This window comes from Pimephales promelas, chromosome 24 (assembly GCF_988280905.1).
Source record: "Pimephales promelas chromosome 24, fPimPro1.hap1.1, whole genome shotgun sequence".
In the NCBI taxonomy this organism is placed as follows: Eukaryota; Metazoa; Chordata; class Actinopteri; order Cypriniformes; family Leuciscidae; genus Pimephales; species Pimephales promelas.
Genome location: NC_142792.1, coordinates 16,330,575 through 16,351,076, shown reverse-complemented (window position 1 = coordinate 16,351,076; position 20,502 = coordinate 16,330,575). Strand labels below are relative to the sequence as shown.

The following is a 20,502-nucleotide window of genomic DNA, read 5'->3' as shown; positions in this document are numbered from 1 at the left end:
GAGTATGGAGCGATGCAGGTCACGGCACGCGGAGAAATGGCAAGTGGGAGAGATGAGGGAGTTGGAGGATGCGCCAGCGTCGTATAAGTCTATGGTATAAGTCCGGTGTGTGGGAACATTTTGGATTTCATGTTATGATATTTTCATTTAACTACAGTGGCACTTTATGTATAGATAAGAGCTCCAGTCATACGTTTCCAAACCCTGCACTTTAATTTTAAGTGGAAAAACGTACCCTCACATTTTGGGAATAGAAGCATTGTTGATACTGTTTTTGTGTTGAGGTTGAACTTCAATTTCACTTTATGTTTATGGCCTTTGCTATTGCTATAGCTTAATTATCTATAGTCAATGAGGTTTCATGTATATTGACATTTAAAAGTGTTTTAAGAGTTCCTCTCTTTTTCTTTTAAAAGATAGAATTTTGGTAAGAGCTACAAAAGTTAGCAGTTGATACATGAAAGTTAATTTCTTTGTGTAAATAAGATTTATGTGATAAAAATGCACAAGTTCTTGTAGATATAGTGTGATACACATTCTCCTTTTTTTGCCAAATAAACAAAAAGCATGTCAATTTCTTCTCTCTTGCTGTATCTAAATCTCACCTAGCTTTCCTCTGAGATAGTCCCAAAATGTGCTTAAAGTCAAAGAGTCAAATTCAGTTTGTGCATGATTGCATGAATATAATATATATTTTTTTAATACTGTATCCTAAAGTGTGGATAATTAAGCTATATATCACATGCTGAAGTACATTTCTGGAGTGTTAAAGATTAAAAGAAAAAATAACAAGAACCGTACAGAACCGAAAACCGTGACCCTAAAACCGTGATACAAACCGAACCGTGGGTTTTGTGAACCGTGCCACCCCTAATATATATATATATATATATATATATATATATATATATATATATATATATTATTATGATTAAAAATGTATATTTTTTTTACAATTACTCAATCAATTGTTGGGGTCATATAGACCCCAAAGCCCAGAAGTGTAAATAGGAAACGAAGACCATTTGAAGGTTAAATGTGATGTATGTGATGTCCTCTTTTCATGAAAACAATACAAATCTCCACAATTTGTCACAAAATTTTACGTTTTTGTCAAAGTCTTCAAAGTTATACTGATATCTATTGGTGTGGATGTACAGTAACATGTTTAGTTACAAATTCCATTGTCCCTATACGGGATGTTGTGGTGTTGCAACTAATGCAAATTAAGATATTTTACATTGTAAAACAAAATGCGAAAACAGTATGACAACAATAGACAATAATATAACTTTATTTTAGTAAAGTTATAGACAATAAATTATGCTTTATTTTACAATGAAGCAAATTTGATATAGTTTTGAATACATATTGAATACATTTAAGCTCATTTAACTAATAGTATGAGTAAAAATGAAACATTTAAAAGTAATTCAAGTCTCCGTCTTTACTTTCAGCAATGCAGAACTATGATTATCTCTGTACCGGTGCATACTATATATATATATATATATATATATATATATATATATATATATATATTTCTCTTTTTTTTTTCTTTTTTTTTTTTTTGCATATAACTTTTTTAACAGTGGGAAAATTAGTGTTATATTTGTGACATTTTCCACAGTACTCCATTAAAACGTTATGGGATAAAGTTTTCTGATCCATCACTTTCCACTACTTCATGGAAAAGTTATGCGCAAACCAGGAGGGGCGGATAGAAGTCGTTTACGTGCAAGTAATCACCAAACATTTAACCGCATATAAATCAAAATTGAGAAAAATATTGACGTCCACAAAGGATTTTGCATGTTTTGAAAGTAAGTAATGGTTCTGTTCTTTCTTAATATGTTTACATATTCATACAACACTATATTCTGGGGCCCATGAAAGATCTGGCTGCAAACTTAAAACAGAATATTCTGGCAGGGAAAGTGTTAATTGTGTTCTTCTCACTGTCATATAGTTGGAACTCAACAGTCATTACAGTTGCAGATATAACGCAATAGAGACATAAGTAGTCTCAGTTCCAGTGTTTTAATGCATCCATGCACTTAATTTCAAGAGAACTGAACCATCCTCAAACATACTGGCTTTCTTTGGGTATAGGCCAGAGGTCTAAATATTATATCAATGAGAATAGAATTATTATGTTTTTTAAAGAGGATAGACTGACGTTTCTTGTTCCTTTCTTCCCACTGCTATGGTAAAAACAAGCCAGTACAGGAGAACTCTGACCTGATGATATTGAGCAAGAGATACACAGGAAACTCTTTATTTCACACTCTTTCATTCACATACACACAATAAGAACTTTCTTATAAGCAGGGTTTACGTTAAAACAAACACTCCAGTAGTTTTAACTTTATTAATCTGAATTACCATAGTGTGTGTGTGTGTGTGTGTGTGTGTGTGTGTTAGTTTATCTGCAGTTAGAGCGTAGACAAGGTGGCTGCCCTAAAACAGGATGTGGTGATGTGTCAAACAGGAAGTAAGCCTTGTTAGATACAATAATGTCACGTGGAATGGGTGTCTGTCTTCTTATTTGACTCACAGACCCAACTGCTTTTTTTTTTCTTATGAAAAAAAACATTTTAATTTTAAAATGGCCATTTAAACTTGTTATGCAAATAACTGTTCTTGGCCATTGTTACAGTTTGTAACAAAAACATTTCACTATGCACTGTGTTAAAACAAAGTATGCTCAAATGGGCTTTTTAAATGACTGAGACCTTGGCCTTTACAGTAGTTGAACATCGTGAGCATCAACAATATTGTCAGGACCTTAAAAGAAGGGTACACTTATTACAAACATTTTTATTTTGAATAAATATTTAGTTGGAAAATAGCATTTCGGTTTGTTTGGTAAAAATGTGCCATTTAGTTCAATTTTTGAAGCATCTATGTAGCCTAATGAACAATACTAATGAATGTATAACAATGTAAATAACATGTGATTCTTTTTTGAGCAAACTTTGTTATGCCTTTTAGCACTATTGTTCAATTCAATTCAATTCAATTCAATTCAAATGTATTTGTAATGCGCTTTTCACAATACATATTGTTTCAAAGCAGCTTTATAGAAAGTGCATTTCAAAAAAAATAAAAATAAATACAGTTTGTTAATCATGTATTAATTTAGGGCATAACATATCGCCGGCGTTGAGTCATCTCTTTACAGGTGCCGAGTCGTCTTAATATTGTAATTATTATTAATTTATTAAGTGAATACACATTGTTGTGTGTGTAACATGGGCACTGAAATATAAAGGATCCTCTTTTTATATGTTTAGTATGTACTTTACATCTTCATATACACTTTATTTTATTTACATTTTATTTTATTTATGTATACAGTATCGGATAATAGTTTGGGAACATTACTCTTTTTAATGTTTTTGACAGAAGTCACTTATGCTCATCAAGTCTGCATTTATTTGATCAAAAATACCAAAAAAGATTACACATTTTAATAATGGTTTTCTATTTTATTATACTTTAAAATATGATTTATTCCTATGATGCAAAACTGATCCTTCATAAATCTTTCTAATATAATGATTTATTATCAATGTTGGAAACTCCTGTGCTAATTGCATTTTTTATAACCTGTGAACCTGTTTCTTTTAAAGAACAGCATTTATTTAAAATATAAATATTTTGCAACACTATACAGCCTTTAAAGGTTTAGGGTCTGTATTTTTTAGACACGATTTATATTTTTAATAAATGCTGTTTATTTTAACTTTTTATTCATCAATAAATCCTGACAAAATTATCAGGTTCCAAAATCATATTAAGCAGCACAACTGTTTCCTTCATTGCCATAACTGAGCATCAAATCAGCATAAAATGATTTCTTACAGATCATGTGACACTGAAGACTGGAGTAATGGCTGATAAAAATGCAGCTTTGCATCACAGAAATAAATTGTATGTTAAAGTATATAAAAATAGAAAACCATTATTTTAAATTGTAACAATATTTATTGATCAATTGTAATCATTTTGATCACATAAATCCAGTCTTGGTGAGAATAATAACTTCTTTCAAAAAACGTTAACAGTAAACGTAAAAAAATATATAAAAATCCTCTGTAAAAAAATTTACAAGGGACATCAATGTCCATGTAGTGATGTATCTACGTTGTTTCTAATGTTACACAGAGGTTCATAAAGTGATGAGGCAGAGAGAGAGAGAGAGAGAGAGAGAGAGAGAGAGAGAGAGAGAGAGAGAGAGAGAGAGAGAGAGAGGAGTGATTGTGAGGGGCGGAGGAAAGAGAGTCTGTTCTCCGCGCTTATCACAGTACAGAGAGACAGTCGGAGTAACAGCGCTCACTCACTCACTTTATCAACCGCATTCTGTCCGAGCAAAGCCCGAGCTGCCCGAGCCTCAAGCATGGTCTCTATAATCTCAGACCTGGACCCCCTCAAGAGCTGGAACGTGTTAAGGTAAGACCCGAGCCGACCCGAACATGCATGCGGAGAGCGAGCGAGTGTCTCCATCTGCCCGCGCTGAGGACGCGCTCTCCCGCTCGACTCCAACACAAATGTTGTGAGAATTACGCACGGTTGCGTGTGCCATTTCGACTCGAAAAAGTGTGTGTGGGACTTTTTCCCCCCCCTTGAGTTCGCACATATACTGTCATGTGTCTGACGCATGGAGTGTCTTATTAACCCTTTGAGAGACAAGCCCTCCCCCGAACTCACCGGGAATGAGGTGATTTATCAGACCGGGCGCGTCTCATCTCATCTGTGATGCGGGATGATGGTGCTGATGCTGAGAAGACGCGGTGCGCATCGCTTTTCAACTAGATGAATAGTTCATTTATGCACTTTAAGTTAATCGACTTTTTTTTTTAACCCTCCGTATCTTGATATGATTTAGTATTGCGCATCTTAAGCTATTGCGCAAACAAATGCTCGTCTTTAAAGTCGGTTCGTTCGTGTGTCTTTAGTTAAACACTCATGGATATTTATCAAGTGTTTCTCAAACTGAGCTACCATGCTGAACCTAACCCTAAACATTATCTATGTTATACATTTATTGGCATTTTTTTTTTTTTTGGACATCATTTCTGCTTTCAAACTACCCAAAATGTTGACAAGGGTGTCAGATATAAACTCTCCGAGTTTTTGGGGAAGTATAAAAGGGTAACTGAAACCACAGAAAGCATGTCATGATGTCAAATTGTTCCGCTTTAGTTCTCGGAAGCCTGCACGCTTTTAGAGGACAACACGACCCAAAAATAAGATTCAAAATTATTATTCGATTAGATGATTGGTTCTTATGAAAGTTTTAAAAAGTCATTCACTATTTTTTGTGCAAATTCCATAAAAGAAATATTTTAGTCATATGCTGACTTGATGTTTTGGACAAATAAACAAGAGGTTCAGTCAGACATTTTCTAATGTCACTTTAAAAAGCATTCATGATCATATTTGTAATGAGGGTATGAAGTGCGAACTATAAATACTCTGGATCTTCATATATAGTTCAGGATTCTGGGTTGTTGTAAATTGGGGCACCACTGTATTCCACACTGAATTATGAAAATAGATCAAGGGTATAAAGATGACACGCTGTGCTCTCTCAGAAGAAGTGTCATATTTGGTCAATTATTTATTCGCATAAGCAGGTCACAATGCACATACGTCCTGTTGGATTTTTTTTTTTTTTTTACATTTTTGATATGTGCAAATCCTGTATTGATACACAGTCACAGTTCTGTTTTAATAGCTTTACTGTGTAGGTGAAAGACTTCTGCTGCATTTAAGTAGACATTTCCTGATCGATGTAGCACTATTAGTCAGTACGTTCTTTTTCTTTCTCACTGAATGACACTCACAATCACGGTTCCACCCGAGAGCCGTTCAGGGCATAATCTTCTGTTCGGGCTGATGAGGGGGATGTGTGATGGATCGCTATTTGTCTTTTTCTTCTTTATTAGTGTAGAGACTCTAGATTAGCCAGAGGAGCAGCTGCTGGACCGCCTTAATAAAGACCAGCTTAAGTTTTTCTTTTGCTCCCCTTTACGTTTCTCTCTTCCTTATGTGACTCTAGGCTACACTACACTGTGGCATTCTCTACAGCCTAATGAAGCCACCAGACGACCCAGAACACTGTTGTCTAATGAGCACACACTCGTGTGCGTGTGTGTTTATGTTGCGCCCTATTAACGTTCTCATTATCTCTCCTTTAGAGAAAATACAGAGCAGATAAAATGGATCCATAAATAACTTTTGCCATCTATTAAGTTGATTTTTTTTTTTTTTGTTGACGTGTTTGCGCAAAACAAAGTTTCTACCGAATCAACATCTCTGAACATCTTTCTGCCTGGGTCAAATACATCATCTTGGATGTGACGCATCGGAACGATATCGCATTTTTCTTAGGATCAGCGCAGTGGAAATTTCCGACGTGCTTCATTTCTTTTTAGGGCTCAGCTCTCTGCAGGATCACTCTGTCATGATCCCACTTTTCCTTCATGAGGGCTTGATGCGTTTTTAACACTGATGTCGTTTGAACAATAGACTTGCAGCATTAAATGTGTTTTATCATTAACGAAAGAACTTGATGGACTGATTTTGTTACATGCAAATGCCAAATAACACATTGAGATAATAGTGTTCTATCTGTCTATCTTTTGCAAATCTAAGAGAATATGAGAATATTGTGTTCACCTCCGCAACTTTTGCGCGAAAAACGAAGCGAAGAGATGCAACTCCGTTCTGTCACTGCAAGCAACCAGAACAAAAATACCATGGAACTCATGTCCGCCCACACAGACACACACAATGAGTCACAAGCACATGCATAATGTCCTAACACACACATACAGGCACACAACAGCCTCTCTGTCACGCTGACACACACACACGCACACACGCACTGTGCTCTGCGCGCTTCGGAAGGCAGGTTGAGTCGGTAATGAGAGGCAGCATGCTTATTAATACCACTTGATTACATTGAAAATTACTTTAAATAACAATGACAAGTTGTTGCCTTTATTGAATTAGCGGAGAGGCAGGCGGGGGAGATGATTTGATTAGAGGCATATTTAAACACGACACTTGGTGTTCTTGCGCCTGATAGCAGGTAAACTCGCATTATTGTTGTCTTTTTACATCCTTCCGTCTTTCCCCCCGTTTTAGTGAAGCGAGGAATCAAAATGTTTTTATAGAGAGAGAGAAGCGCTGGTAGAGAGGCAATGGAGTGGCAAGCATCCGTCCTTAGCAGTGGGTGACCTCTGACCTTTGCAGTGTTGGTTTTAATGAACGCTGTTAGCGGCAACGGCTCCGAGTGTGTGTGTTTAAGCCTCTGCCCAGGACGCATCCGTAATTATCTGGCTGAGTGGCTTTTCTGTGGGCGCGTGTGTGTGGGCGGCTCATGCCGTTAGCCTGTCCCTTATCCTCGGCATTAGCGGCTGGCTGCAGACAGTGGCGCACAGACGGGCGCCGCAGATGATCGGCATTGCATGCTGATCTCTGCACCTGTACCAGCCTCAGACACACACGGCCGTGCACGTCACTCCTACCCATCAGGTCTGGGCACTGTGCCGCAACGAAGAGAATGAGCTCCTTAACTGAGCAAACACTTCTAGAATGAATAACCTACAATATCTGTCTATTCGTCTATATGTCTGTCTAGGTAGGTAGTTACAAATACAGAGAGACAGAGGAAGAGTCTGTTTGATCAGATAGAAAGATAGATAGAGAGCTAGACAGCCAGATACACATATAAATGTGACCGATGTATAGATAGACAGACAGATATACATATAAACGTGTTAGAGAGATAGATAGACAGACAAGCAGATAGATAGATAGATAGACAGACAGACAGACAGACAGACAGACAGACAGACAGACAGACAGACAGACAGACAGACAGATAGACAGATAGATAGATAGATAGATAGATAGATAGATAGATAGATAGATAGATAGATAGATAGATAGATAGATAGATAGATAGATAGATAGATAGATAGATAGATAGATAGATAGATAGAAACTTTGTTATTATTACTGTCTTCACTATACTATGTGTTACAAGCTTTGGCAATATTGTAATATGTACAGTCATGCCAATAAAGCATTTTGAATTGAATTGAATTGATTGATAGACAGACAGATATATGGATAGATAGACAGACAGATAGATAGATAGATTGATAGACAGACAGACAGATAGATAGATAGATAGATAGATAGATAGATAGATAGATAGATAGATAGATAGATAGATAGATAGATAGATAGATAGATAGATAGATAGATAGATAGATAGATAGATAGATAGATAGATAGATAGATAGATAGATCGATAGATCGATCGATCGATAGATAGATCGATAGATAGATAGATAGATAGATAGATCGATAGATCGATAGATAGATAGATAGATAGATAGATAGATCGATAGATAGATAGATAGATAGATAGATAGATAGATAGATAGATAGATAGATAGATAGATAGATAGATAGATAGATAGATAGATAGATAGATGGATATAGATCTAAACACTCTCAATAATTAAGCCGTTTGGATTTTCTGAGCAATATGATGTCATATTGCTTACGCTCCGCCCACTGACGGTCCCATATTAGCATATTTACTCCCTCGGACATTTGTCTGTCAAGGCAGCACTTTATATGCCTTGTGTCGACACCCCTGAATGGAAGAGAGGGGTGGGGTTAGCAGTTGCTTATTATCATTTAAAGAGACATGCACCGAAACGGGTCGCTGTGAACAGAGCTGTTTTTGAGGAGGTAAAAAGGGTGTGTTTTTTTTTGCACAACCATTGAGGACTTTTAACCAAAGTATGTAACAAACTTTACATGAAGACCCTAAAGAATCTTACCAACGTCTGGAAAATGGGCAGCCAATGACCCCTTTAAGGTAAAATCAAGTAGAAATGTGTCCCTGTGAGTGTATATTGTTTTCAGTTAGTCAGTTGTGAAAGCTCCGAGTAATGAGGAAGCGGTAGAGGAAGAGATGTGGCAGTGCAGGCAGGAGGTGAAGACAACATTTGATAAGTGTGTGCGTTGGACCCGCTGCTCTCCAATAGAGTTCTGTATTATTGGCTCAAGTCAGTGTGGCGATGCACTGCCCTCCGCCGTCTGCAGTGTTACCCATTATACTGTCTGTGTATGTGTGTCTGTGCGTGTCACCAATATTGTTCCACAGTCTGACATTTTAGGAGGCTACGTGAGCCACCCAGATGGGTCTGCTGCACCCCTTGAAGTTAACACACATACGCACACACACACTCTACCTAGAGAACGTAATTACAATTATCAGCTCACCCATCGCAATTACAGCTGAAGGAGAGAGAGAGAGGGAAATGAATGCAGTCAGAACAATAGATGCTCGAAAGAATGAGACAGCGAGAGATAAAAGTCGAGAGGAGATGGATGGAGACTGAGAGAAATCGTATCACTTTTTTTTATAGACCTGCTGTGTTGTACTTCCTGTGGCCCGAATAACACTATCCTTGACAAACAGAATCTCCTTACATTTCCTCTGCAAAAGAAAAATGATCTTGAGGAGGAAAAAAAAACCTCGAAGGAACATATTTTGGATTTCCAAACAATACAAGTCTTGAGATCTCAAAAGGAATCTCGATTATTTCTCAGCAACGTTTTTTTTTTTTTTTCGAAGATCTGAGCTATGATATTTAGTTTAATTTTATATCTCGATTCGTCATTTGTTTCTTTTTTTAATTTTCATAAATGTGACTTTTAGGAGACACAGCTGAGCACTTAACCCCCTGAGCAACATTTGAGACGTTAAAATGCACTGATATGGTGCTTTAGTGTTTCTAGTGTATGTTTGTGTGAGAGACAGAAACCGACCCACCCCCCTTTTGGCTTGTTGAGGCAATTGGGAAATGGTCACAGGATTTTAATGAGAATCTGTGTGTGTGTGCGTGTGTGCGGTGCATTGTTTAAGCCGTAGGAGAGTGCAGGGCTCAGGACAGAGACTCTTTTCAGGCCGCGCTGAATGTCCATGATTAAAACCGGCCTGAACGTCTGACTGTCTGAGAGAGAGACAGAGCCTATTGTCATCTCTCTCTCTCGCTCTCTCTCCCTCTCTCTCTCTCTCTCTCTCTCTCTCTCGTTCTGTGTGTAGGCAGTTTTCTATGATAAGGTTGAAATCCAGAGAGGCATATCAGTGCTGGTTTCCTCCTACGCTAGCTCTCAGAGAGGAGAATGTGCTGCAGCTATGTTTGAGGAGAGCACTTCAGGAACCATTCACAGAGCTTTCACACACACACACACACACGCACACACTTCTATCCATGTATCTAGCAAACGGATGTTTCACCTTGCTGTCGAAAGTAGCACCATTTCTCACAAACGTACATGCACACAACATGAACCTAACTGCTAAACTTTTTTTTTTTCGCTTATTATTATTTGATCTGTTTTATTGTATTTATGAACTGAGGATATTCCTTAAGTATATTGTAAGATATGGGAACAACATTTAGTAAGGTATCTGCTGTCATTTATTTGTGTGTGTGTGTGTAAAAAGGTGTTTTGTGGTTGTGTTTATGCTAATGCTAAAGTCTTATGAGATTCACATTTGGTATTCATACTCTTTATTTAGATTTCCGCATCAATCTCCCTGCTAAATTTGACAGTAAATGTTAATTTCAGGTTTGGGGGCAAAAATAAGCAAGATTATCACTTTTGTGTAAAATCATATGGGTGTTTTGTGGTAATGTCTAGATGATAAATGCAAAAGTCTCATGACACTCATTTGTGGCATTCATACTCTTAAAGGGTTAGTTCACCCAAAAATGAAAATTAAGTCATTAATTACTCACCCCCATGCTGTTCCAACCCCATCAGACCTTCGTTCATCTTCGGAACACAAATAAAGATATTTTTGATTGAATCTGAGAGCTAGATCAGTCCTACATAGACTGCCTGAGGGACTGGCTCTTGACGGCCCATAAAGTCATTAAAGAAAAGGTTTAAATATTCCATGTGCCTACAGCGGCTCAATTATAAGTTTATCAAGCGACGAGAATACTTTTTGTGCGAAAAAAACATAAATAACGACTTTATTCCACTATTCCATTACTTCCTTATGGGCGCATGCGCGAGAACTGAGACGAGGACGTTCTCATTCGTCTACTTCTTGTTACCGGCTGCTCACCGCTTAGGAGTTTTACCGCCACCTACCGTATAAAATGATGATCCATATATAAGGCGCTCCGGATTATAAGGAACACTGTTGTTTTTTGAGAAGATTAAAGGCTTTTAAGTGCACCTTATAGTGCGGAAGATACGCAAATTGAAAAGCGTATGTACAGCGCGCATCTTCCTCTGCTTGTAAACAGAAAGTTTTGCGCTTCCAGCTATATCAGCACATCATCTTATACGGTAGGGGGCGGTAAAACTCCTAAGCGGTGAGCAGCCGGTAACAAGAAGTAGACGAATGAGAATGTCCTCGTCTCAGTTCTCGCGCATGCGCCCATAAGGAAGTAATGGAATAGTGGAATAATGTCGTTATTTATGTTTTTTTCGCACAAAAAGTAGTCTCGTCGCTTGATAAACTTATAATTGAGCCGCTGTAGGCACATGGAATATTTAAACCTTTTCTTTAATGACTTTATGGGCCGTCAAGAGCCAGTCCCTTAGGCAGTCTATGTAGGACTGATCTAGCTCTCAGATTCAATCAAAAATATCTTTATTTGTGTTCCGAAGATGAACGAAGGTCTTACGGGGTTGGAACAGCATGGGGGTGAGTAATTAATGACTTAATTTTCATTTTTGGGTGAACTAACCCTTTAACCTGAGTTAAGCATAAGCTGCATATAACCAAATGCAGACTCGTTCTTAATACTCTGAACACTATTGAACTCAAAATTTACAGTAGTCTTAGTTTAGCATGTAGCATCTGGGAGCTCTGAATATTACATTATAAATGCACTGGGGGAAATATGTTTTGGCACTCTTGGCTGCGTATGAACTGGATGTCGTTTATATGTGAGTGTGTGTTGCTTTATGAAATTCTCAGTCAACAGTAGAGCAGGATTATTGTTGAAGTGCCTGGATTCTGCAGCCTCATGCATATTTACAGAGAAACACTCCTCATGTTCACTGCACTGCTTTATTAAAAAGAACGAGGGTTTGGGAGAGAGAGATGGCACACACACACACACACAAGAGGGAAACAATATCTCTCTTTGGCCACACGCTGATATCATTTGTTAGGTTTTTACGGCACAGTTTAAAAAGGTTTGTGGGATGAGGCACTTTTGTGGGAATAGGTTGACCTCCATTTTATTGTGACACATGCATATCTACATGTTAAAAACCTTGTGAATGAGATTGTAATTAATTGACAGAACAAATGCAATTCCATTACAGACCACTGGGGTACAGAAAACAAATGTATACAATTTTTTTTTTTTATATATATACAGGAAATGACAATTAGGTTAGGTCTTAAATCTTTTAAGACCTTGTGAAACGATCAGACAGTTTCTGAAGTTTGTGTTTTGTCGTTTGGATGTGGTCGCATTTTACCTCAAGCGTTTTATTCGTCTTTAGGCTGACACTGTGATAGCTGAGCTAAGCTAAACGTGCTAGCATCTAGTATTTTTTTCCCTCTCTTTTCTCTTTTTCTTTCCTTTTATCCTTCGTTGTTCTGCCTCGCTGGCTGTCTGCAAACTCCTCTATCCCTTAACCCCAGCTGAGAACACACTTTTTGTGTGTTTTGCGTGTGTGTGTGTGTGTGTGTGTGTGTGTGTGCAGTTACATTAGATAGCGCTCACACAGGAAGTTCTTGACTCCAGCTGTGTTGTGTGTGTGTTTAATCTTAATTGTAGCTGTCTGTTCTGTGTTTTATGTTTCACTCCACTGCTGAGAGAAAGATGGGCCTTACACTTGTTAAAGAGAACACACACACACACACACACACACACAAACCTTTTCCTGGCATGGCCCAGTGGCTTTCCGTCCCTGGAGATTAAATCAGCATGTGGTCCCATGCCAGAGAACTAGCTTTTTGTGTGTGTGTGTGTGTGTGTTTGTGTGTACTTGTGTGTGTACGTGTGTGTGTTCTTAGGTGATGTTGGCTTATCATATGTGAGAGTACAGGGCTGTTACGATCATGAGTAATTTTTATTAATTTTTGGTCATGCCTTTTGCAGTGAAATGCATTTAAAAAGTCACTTATTCACATTGAACCTGGAATCAAACAATAAATGTATGATTTCCTTTTAGGATTGGTAAACATATTGCACAGAGGTAGAAAGATATAAATAATCATATTAAAAGCATTTTAAATTACGTTTAATATCAAAAATTTGTATATTGCTTAAAATAAAATTGAATTACATTGTAATATAATCATATACACAGTATATATGTGTGTGTTTGTTTATGTGTGTTTATATATACTTCATTTATTAAAGCTGCAGTCCGTAGCTTTTTTGGGTTAAGAATTATCCAAAATACATATTTTAGAAAATACATAACCAGCCAGTGTTCAAAACAATCTGCTTGCCGTGGTTCGATTCAAAGCGGTAAGCTTGTAATAATGTTTTTAATTCCAGCGGATTGTCTGAGAGCTGTCTATCTTCTTATTAAATGGTCTGTACACTTAAAAGTTCTCAATGCTTCGTTTTGCATGTATGGACCCTCATTATGTTACTGCATTAGTGTGGGGCTATTCTGAGCCTTGTTAGTGATATAAACTAGCGATTTCTTTTTACTTAGTCAATGCCCCCATTACTAGCATTATACGCTAAACAGTTTTTATGAAGATATTTTTGATTAAATTTGAGAGCTGTCTCACTACCACATTGGCTGCCTAAGGGACTGGCTCTTGACGGCCCAGAAAGTCAATGAAGAAAATGTTTAAATATCCCAAGTGACTACCGTGGCTCAACTATAAGTTTATCAAGCGACGAGAATACTTTGTGCGAAAAAACAAAAAAAAATAACGACTTTATTCGACTATTAACTGTGGGGTATTTCGTGCTGAAACTTCACAAATAAATTCTGGGGACACCCGAGACCAATATTACATGTAAAAAGGGGCATAATAGGTGCTCTTTAAGCCTGGGGTATGCTTTGTTTATCTGCCTCCGTTACATCTTTCTGAGAATACTCCATTGGCTATGAACATGAAAGGACACGTTTGACACATGCATTGTTTGACCTGCTTGACTGATACTTTCCCTGACCTGCAAACTGAAAGTATAGAGTTGATATCTGCCCTTCGTTATTTATTATAACCATTTTAAAATGTAATTTTTGGGGCCCGTTTTAAAGAGAGCTGTTTTGGTGTATACCACCTTAAATGCAAATGAGCTGCATATCCCCACCCTGCCTTTGGATGAGGGGGCGTAAATTGATACATATGGCAGTTAATTGCGATCTCCTTCAACTACTTCAGTTCAGTTCTCGCGCATGCGTCGTGGAAATCTAAGGAAGTCTCGTTTCAGGCCAACAAGGAAGAAAAGGAGAATAAAGTCGTTATTTTTGTTTGTTTTTTCGCACAAAAAGTATTCTCGTCGCTTGATAAACTTATAGTTGAGCCACGGTAGTCACTTGGGATATTTAAACATTTTCTTCATTGACTTTCTGGGCCGTCAAGAGCCAGTCCCTTAGGCAGCCAATGTGGTAGTGAGACAGCTCTCAAATTTAATGTGTTCCGAAAACGAACGAAGGTCTTACGGGGTTGGTACAGCATGGGGGTGAGTAATTAATGACTTAATTTTCATTTTTGGGTGAACTAACCCTTTAAGGCCATGAAAATGCACATTTTGGTGCATATTTATATTCACAATAAATATAACACCCTCATTTAGGTGGTAATACATGCTTGTGGTTGAGAAGATTGAGTATGATCAGTACTGGAACTATTTTTACTTGTCTTTCTGGTTAAAACTGATACTTAAGTGAAAGTCGGAAGTATTTGTCTGTGTGCCAGTGAGCAATATGGCGGCAGTGTTTTGCCAGCTGTGCTGGGCTCAGGTTGTATGCTGGTTAAGTGGAGTCTTAGGTCTGATTAAAGGCAGGTGACTGAGCTTGGGCTGTGTGTGTGTGTGGTGATATTTTAGTAGAGCGTACAGTTAAACTTTCCTTTTTTTTGTTTCCACAGGAAGACAAGTATGTCTGTTTCCTGTCGTCTCTAAGCACTAATGAGCAGGCTGATACGCGCACACTCACACACGTGCACAGCTGGAGTCTAGGCAACACCCTGCCATATTTTTACTGTTTTAATTTCTGCTTCTCTGCTCTTCTTCTGTTTTTCTCTCTTTGATATAATCCCCATGTGTGTTTCCGTGGTTACGCTGGCTTAATGTCATACTGATATGACTGTATCAGCCACGCATGGCCGACCTCATCAACAAACTTTAGCAAAATAATTTATCTTCTTCCTGTCTTCTCTTTACTTCTTCCGCCTTCTCCTCCATAATTCTGCAGCAGCCTGGGGATCTCTCGCTGTCTTCATCCCCAGGGGTCTGAAGATCATCATCATCATCATTAGCATCAGCAACATCATAATAATTGTTATTGCTGAGCATTTGTAATGATTGAAACACATTTGTATGTGTGAGAGTGTGAGATGTGTGTGACACAAAAGTTTGAAACCATAGTGGACATTGAGTGCACACACCTCAATAGTGTGCATACAGTGCATACTCAACAGCTAGTCTGAAGAGCAGGGGTCTTCTTCAGGGGTCTTCTCATTCTTTAAAACATCTGTCTGTGAATTTAAGCAATCCCGAAGACCTTGATTAGCTGGTTCAGGTGTGTTTGGTTAGGGTCGTAGTTCACCTCTATAGGACAGTGGGTTTCCAGGAGAAATTTGGATGCACTGTGAGGATTGCATCAAGTGTTCCCGCTTATCGCTAATGGTGTCCACAGCCCTTCGGACACACTCCAAATTCACTCCCTCAAGTGGACTATATTAGTTGAGTAATGTTAGTGAATAGAAGTGTCTTTCCAGATGATTAGATGACTTCACACATTTACTAGGAGTTGGGTTCGGGGGAAGCAGTACAAATTCCAAGTTAGTAAAAGGGGCAATTTTAATTGCTGCCCTTCATTAGCTTGTTCGCCCTTGTATGATCAGGGCTGGAGCTAAACTTTGCAGGAACGTAGACCTTCGGGAGGCAGAGTTGAGAAACCCAGAACTAATCAAAGATAAAGTCGGAAAATGCCAGTGATGCCAACATTAGAAGATGTAGGCTGAAACCAGATCAGAAGATACAGAAGAAGGAGGTCAGTAGATAGACATGTTTGTACATATTGAGTTCGAAAGAGATATCAACTCTGTACTTTCAGTTTGCAGGTCAGGGAAAGTATCAGTCAAGCAGGTCAAACAATGCATGTGTCAAACGTGTCCTTTCATGTTCATAGCCAATGGAGTATTCTCAGAAAGATGTTACGGAGGCAGATAAACAAAGCATACCCCAGGCTTAAAGGGCACCTATTATGCTCCTTTTTACATGTAATATTGGTCTCGGTGTCCCCAGAATGTATTTGTGAAGTTTCAGCACGAAATACCCCACAGTTCATTTATTATAACCATTTTAAAATGTCATTTTTGGGGCCTGTTTTAAAAAGAGCTGTTTTGGTGTATACCACCTTAAATGCAAATGAGCTGCATATCCCCGCCCTGCCTTTGGATGAGGGCGTAAATTGATACCTATGGCAGTCACTCTAAGCAGACAGGCTGAGAGAGTGAGAGAGACCGCTGTTTTGAATGCCATTCAGCCGTACGTTTGAATCCGAATATATAAATAGTCTCTGATCAGACCCAAATGATGAAGAGACTCCGGCAGAATAAACACAAATGAGAATGGACCAGGGCGTCTCGGTATGGTTATTTGATAGATTTATGTTTATAGAGTTGTAGTCGCGTCCCCTTTGCAATTATGGATGAGCAACACACACACACACATACAAACACCTAACGTTGGAGCAACTTTTGAAACTACATACACATACTGTGATAACGTTTGCTACGTACAAGAAAAATTACATTTATGTGAGGGACCTGTGGCAAATGGCTACAGAACAAGAACACATATGCAGTTTTTAATATAATATCTTTAAAAATATATATTTATAAACGTGTGGTTACGCACTATACAAACAAGGTTTAAATTACATATGCACAGACATCGTACGACGACAACAACTTTAGACACATTTGTTGTTGAATTGACTGACATTGACTGAAATGACTATTTGCTCAAAAATCACAAAATACACTTACTGGAGGTCACATTGGATCGCAAACAGTAAACGACGATCCACACTTGAAGATTAACTTTGAAGCAAGACCTGCTTTGAATTGACCCTCATTCACAAAACAGTCAGAAAGTGATTCGCTCAAACATAAACTTACTTACGAAGGAAGGGCGCCACTTAAACTTCCAAAATACAATACATCCACTGTGTTTTCAGTGGCTCTGATGTCGGAAGTCAGTGAAAACTACTATATATGTCATTATTACATCCCATCCCACAACAGAACACTTATGTTTCTAGGAGACATTGCCGGCTGTCGTTGGAACAACAGAGGATGGTGTACAGATCCCCAAGGGCGGGGTCTATGCCACAACCACACTGTCAATCAAACCCCTTGCTCAATTCTACGTCACAAAGCGCTGGATCTCAGAACAGCTCGTTCTGAAACAGTGCATATGATTTATTGAGATTGTTTAAAAAACACACTGATCCATGTAAAAATGACTTTTGCATAATAGGTGCCCATTCTTGTCACAAACAAGCTGCAATATGGACCAGACTTAGCAATATAGTTGAAAGTGTGGCTCAGCAATTCTTCCTTGGTGGAAACTGAACTTTCGTTTTCAGTTGTCTTCAGTCAATCGTTTCTACCTTTGATTGCCACAGGCGCATGATCAAAAACTCTCTGCAGCATATGCACGAGACCGTGCCAATGTTCTGCCAGCAGCCTTGCCAAAACTCAGATAACACCACTGATTCGATCTTCTCTGCGGTTGCCAGTGGCCTTCTCCGTGCTTTCAAGATCTGGTTAAGTGTGAACACACCTGCGTTCGCACAACCTTGTACCTCCTATCACAGCGCCGTTATGCACAGCAAGCGCCCATCTTTCCTGTTAATGGCTTCCCAAACATCCCCATAAAAAATTATGAGCAGAAACACATTACTGGCAGCACGCCCCGTGTCTGCGTTTATTAGCCTATCAGGCTGGGTTTATATCTGATCACGCCTTTGTTCTAATGAGATCTCTTTATAGCCAATCACAAGTGCATCTCTTATGTGGCAATGGCCTGATCAAATTTATGGCCAATAACCAGCCTTTTAATGATGATGAGATGTGGAATGTGGGAGAAATCGTTTTACTCATCCGTTGTTTGCTCTTGGATACACACGGAAATCAGTGTGTGTAGCGGCCAGGTGCTCGGATGACTCGCCCTGGCTGAATGTGTTTCCGGCCCTCTCCGAGGGCTACACGCTGACCTGCGTGCCCAGAGCGAGGGCTCTTATCTGAGACAGAGCGAGTGAGACGGCCCCAAGAGGCTGGACATTACCAGGCCTTCTCGGATCCTAATTATGGGGGAAGGTGTGGAATGAAAGTGGAGGGCCGCCGAGGCAGCCAAAACCAGACCCCTTGAGTCCCATTACAATTACTGCTACGAGACACACATAGACACTTTCCCACACACACAAGAAGCATACACAACCCTTTCGCCCTGACGTGCTCATGCACACACCGAATCACAGCACGATTCTACACTCTCATTCTCTCTCATAATTGCAATAGTGTTGGCGCCTGCTCCCCCGCGGCCTAAGCGGTGCACTACCTTCTTTTCCGTTGCGTAGTCACCGTCGCACATATACAATCTCTCTTGATTTCAGTTTTTTCCTGCTTTAAAAAAAAGACTTTACAATTCATTTGTTTGGTGTGCTTTGCCTACCTAGGTACCACACACACATAATCTTACGTTCCAGAAGGGGTTCAGTAAGAGGGATAACAGATGGAGAACTAACCTTGAATGACATCACAGCATTTGCTATGCAACATGTCCAAACCTGCTTGCCAGACACATACATCCATAGAGCAGGTGACAATTCTTTCCCGGTCGTTGCTCGTAATGACCTGATCCCCAGCGTGACATGCTGACCTAAAGAAAGGGCGTGTGAGAATGAGAGACAGAAAGATAGATGCTACCAGGTGATGGATGGGTTTATATGACAACTATCATATATGTCCTGTGTTGTGCTTCTTTCAGGGACAAGAACTCGAGAGCTCTACAGTGTATGTGAAAGAGTGTGTGTGTTTCATGGCCATAACCATCCCTTTCCATTTACAATATCAGTCGCACTCTCCACAGTACACACACTCAACCTTAATTTGTCTGCTGCTCTGCACATGTACAATTTTACTTTGACTACTATCAAAATAATAACAACCCCAATGTCCCATTAAAGGGATGGTTAAACCAAAAATGAACCACTTTGACTTCCATAGTATTGAATAAACTATATATACTTATGGAAATCATTTGGGTCCATCAACTGTTTGATTACCAAAATATCTTCTTCTATCTAATATCTAATTCATACAGGTTTGTAACAGCTTGAGGGTGAATGAATAATGACAGAATTGTCATGTTGGAGTGAACTATCTCTTTAAGGAAGTTGGGGTGAGGCGTAAGTTGTGTTACGGCCAGCTCGTTTCGAATGTACATAAAGTATACAAGTACGCTGAAGTAATGACTTTATTAGTCTTCAAAAATACAAATAACTTAAATAATAATTAATAATCCAGATGTGGAGGAGAAAAGGGTTGAGATGTACTGTAAACAAATAAAGGTTCGCAAAACAAGTGATTTCTCCAGAGGCTGTCAATCCCCTGGACGAAGTGAAGAGGAAAGGTTGAGTTCATTGTTTTATCCTCTCTGTAATTAAATGGTGAACAGGTAACAGGGGTGTGCGATCTCCCACGCTCTCCTGGAAGAACACCACCCCCAGCAGGCGTGCAAGTAGAACACAGGGTTGTAACAGTTGGGTTTCCTTTGTAATCACAAATAGCGTGTATTTTAAAGCAACACTATGCAATTTTTACCTTAACTGAGCTTCGGAGTTATTGCAATGGTTATATGACTATTTTCGGGTTGAATGTTGGGTGTCCCCCACATTCAGGAAGTGTCGCGTGATATCAGGTCTCGCGATGTAACGAATTGCTTTACGTCAAGATACGTAGATCTGATAAAATAAACATCAAAAAGAAATAACCCGGCGTATACTTGTGGTGTTCGAGGTGCATACAATACAGACTGCCGACAGTTCAACAGGGCGCAGCTCTTAAAGGGGCCACACCTTATTTCCACTCGTTACAGCTTCCAACCGGTATACAGGGGGAAGGGATCAGGCCGTGAGTGCAGAGACATATCTGCATGAGTGCTATTTACGACAATACAAGTACCCCACAGTGACTCTAGGGGTCACAGTTTAACAAAA

At 39.0% G+C, this 20,502-nt stretch overlaps 1 protein-coding gene across 4 annotated transcripts in view; it reads left to right on the top strand.

The window, feature by feature from the left end:
• Positions 1-4,280: 4,280 nt before the first annotated feature.
• celf2 (cugbp, Elav-like family member 2) overlaps positions 4,281-20,502 on the top strand; it is a 163,465-nt gene continuing 147,243 nt past the window's right edge. For 3 of the 4 annotated variants that reach the window (XM_089126704.1, XM_089126703.1, XM_039668577.2), the window contains exon 1: positions 4,281-4,455. In XM_089126704.1, coding sequence (XP_088982830.1) covers positions 4,403-4,455 — 53 coding nt within the window. In that variant the 5' untranslated portion in view covers positions 4,281-4,402. The remainder of the gene's footprint in view (positions 4,456-20,502) is intronic. The other variant, XM_089126706.1, reaches the window with a different exon arrangement.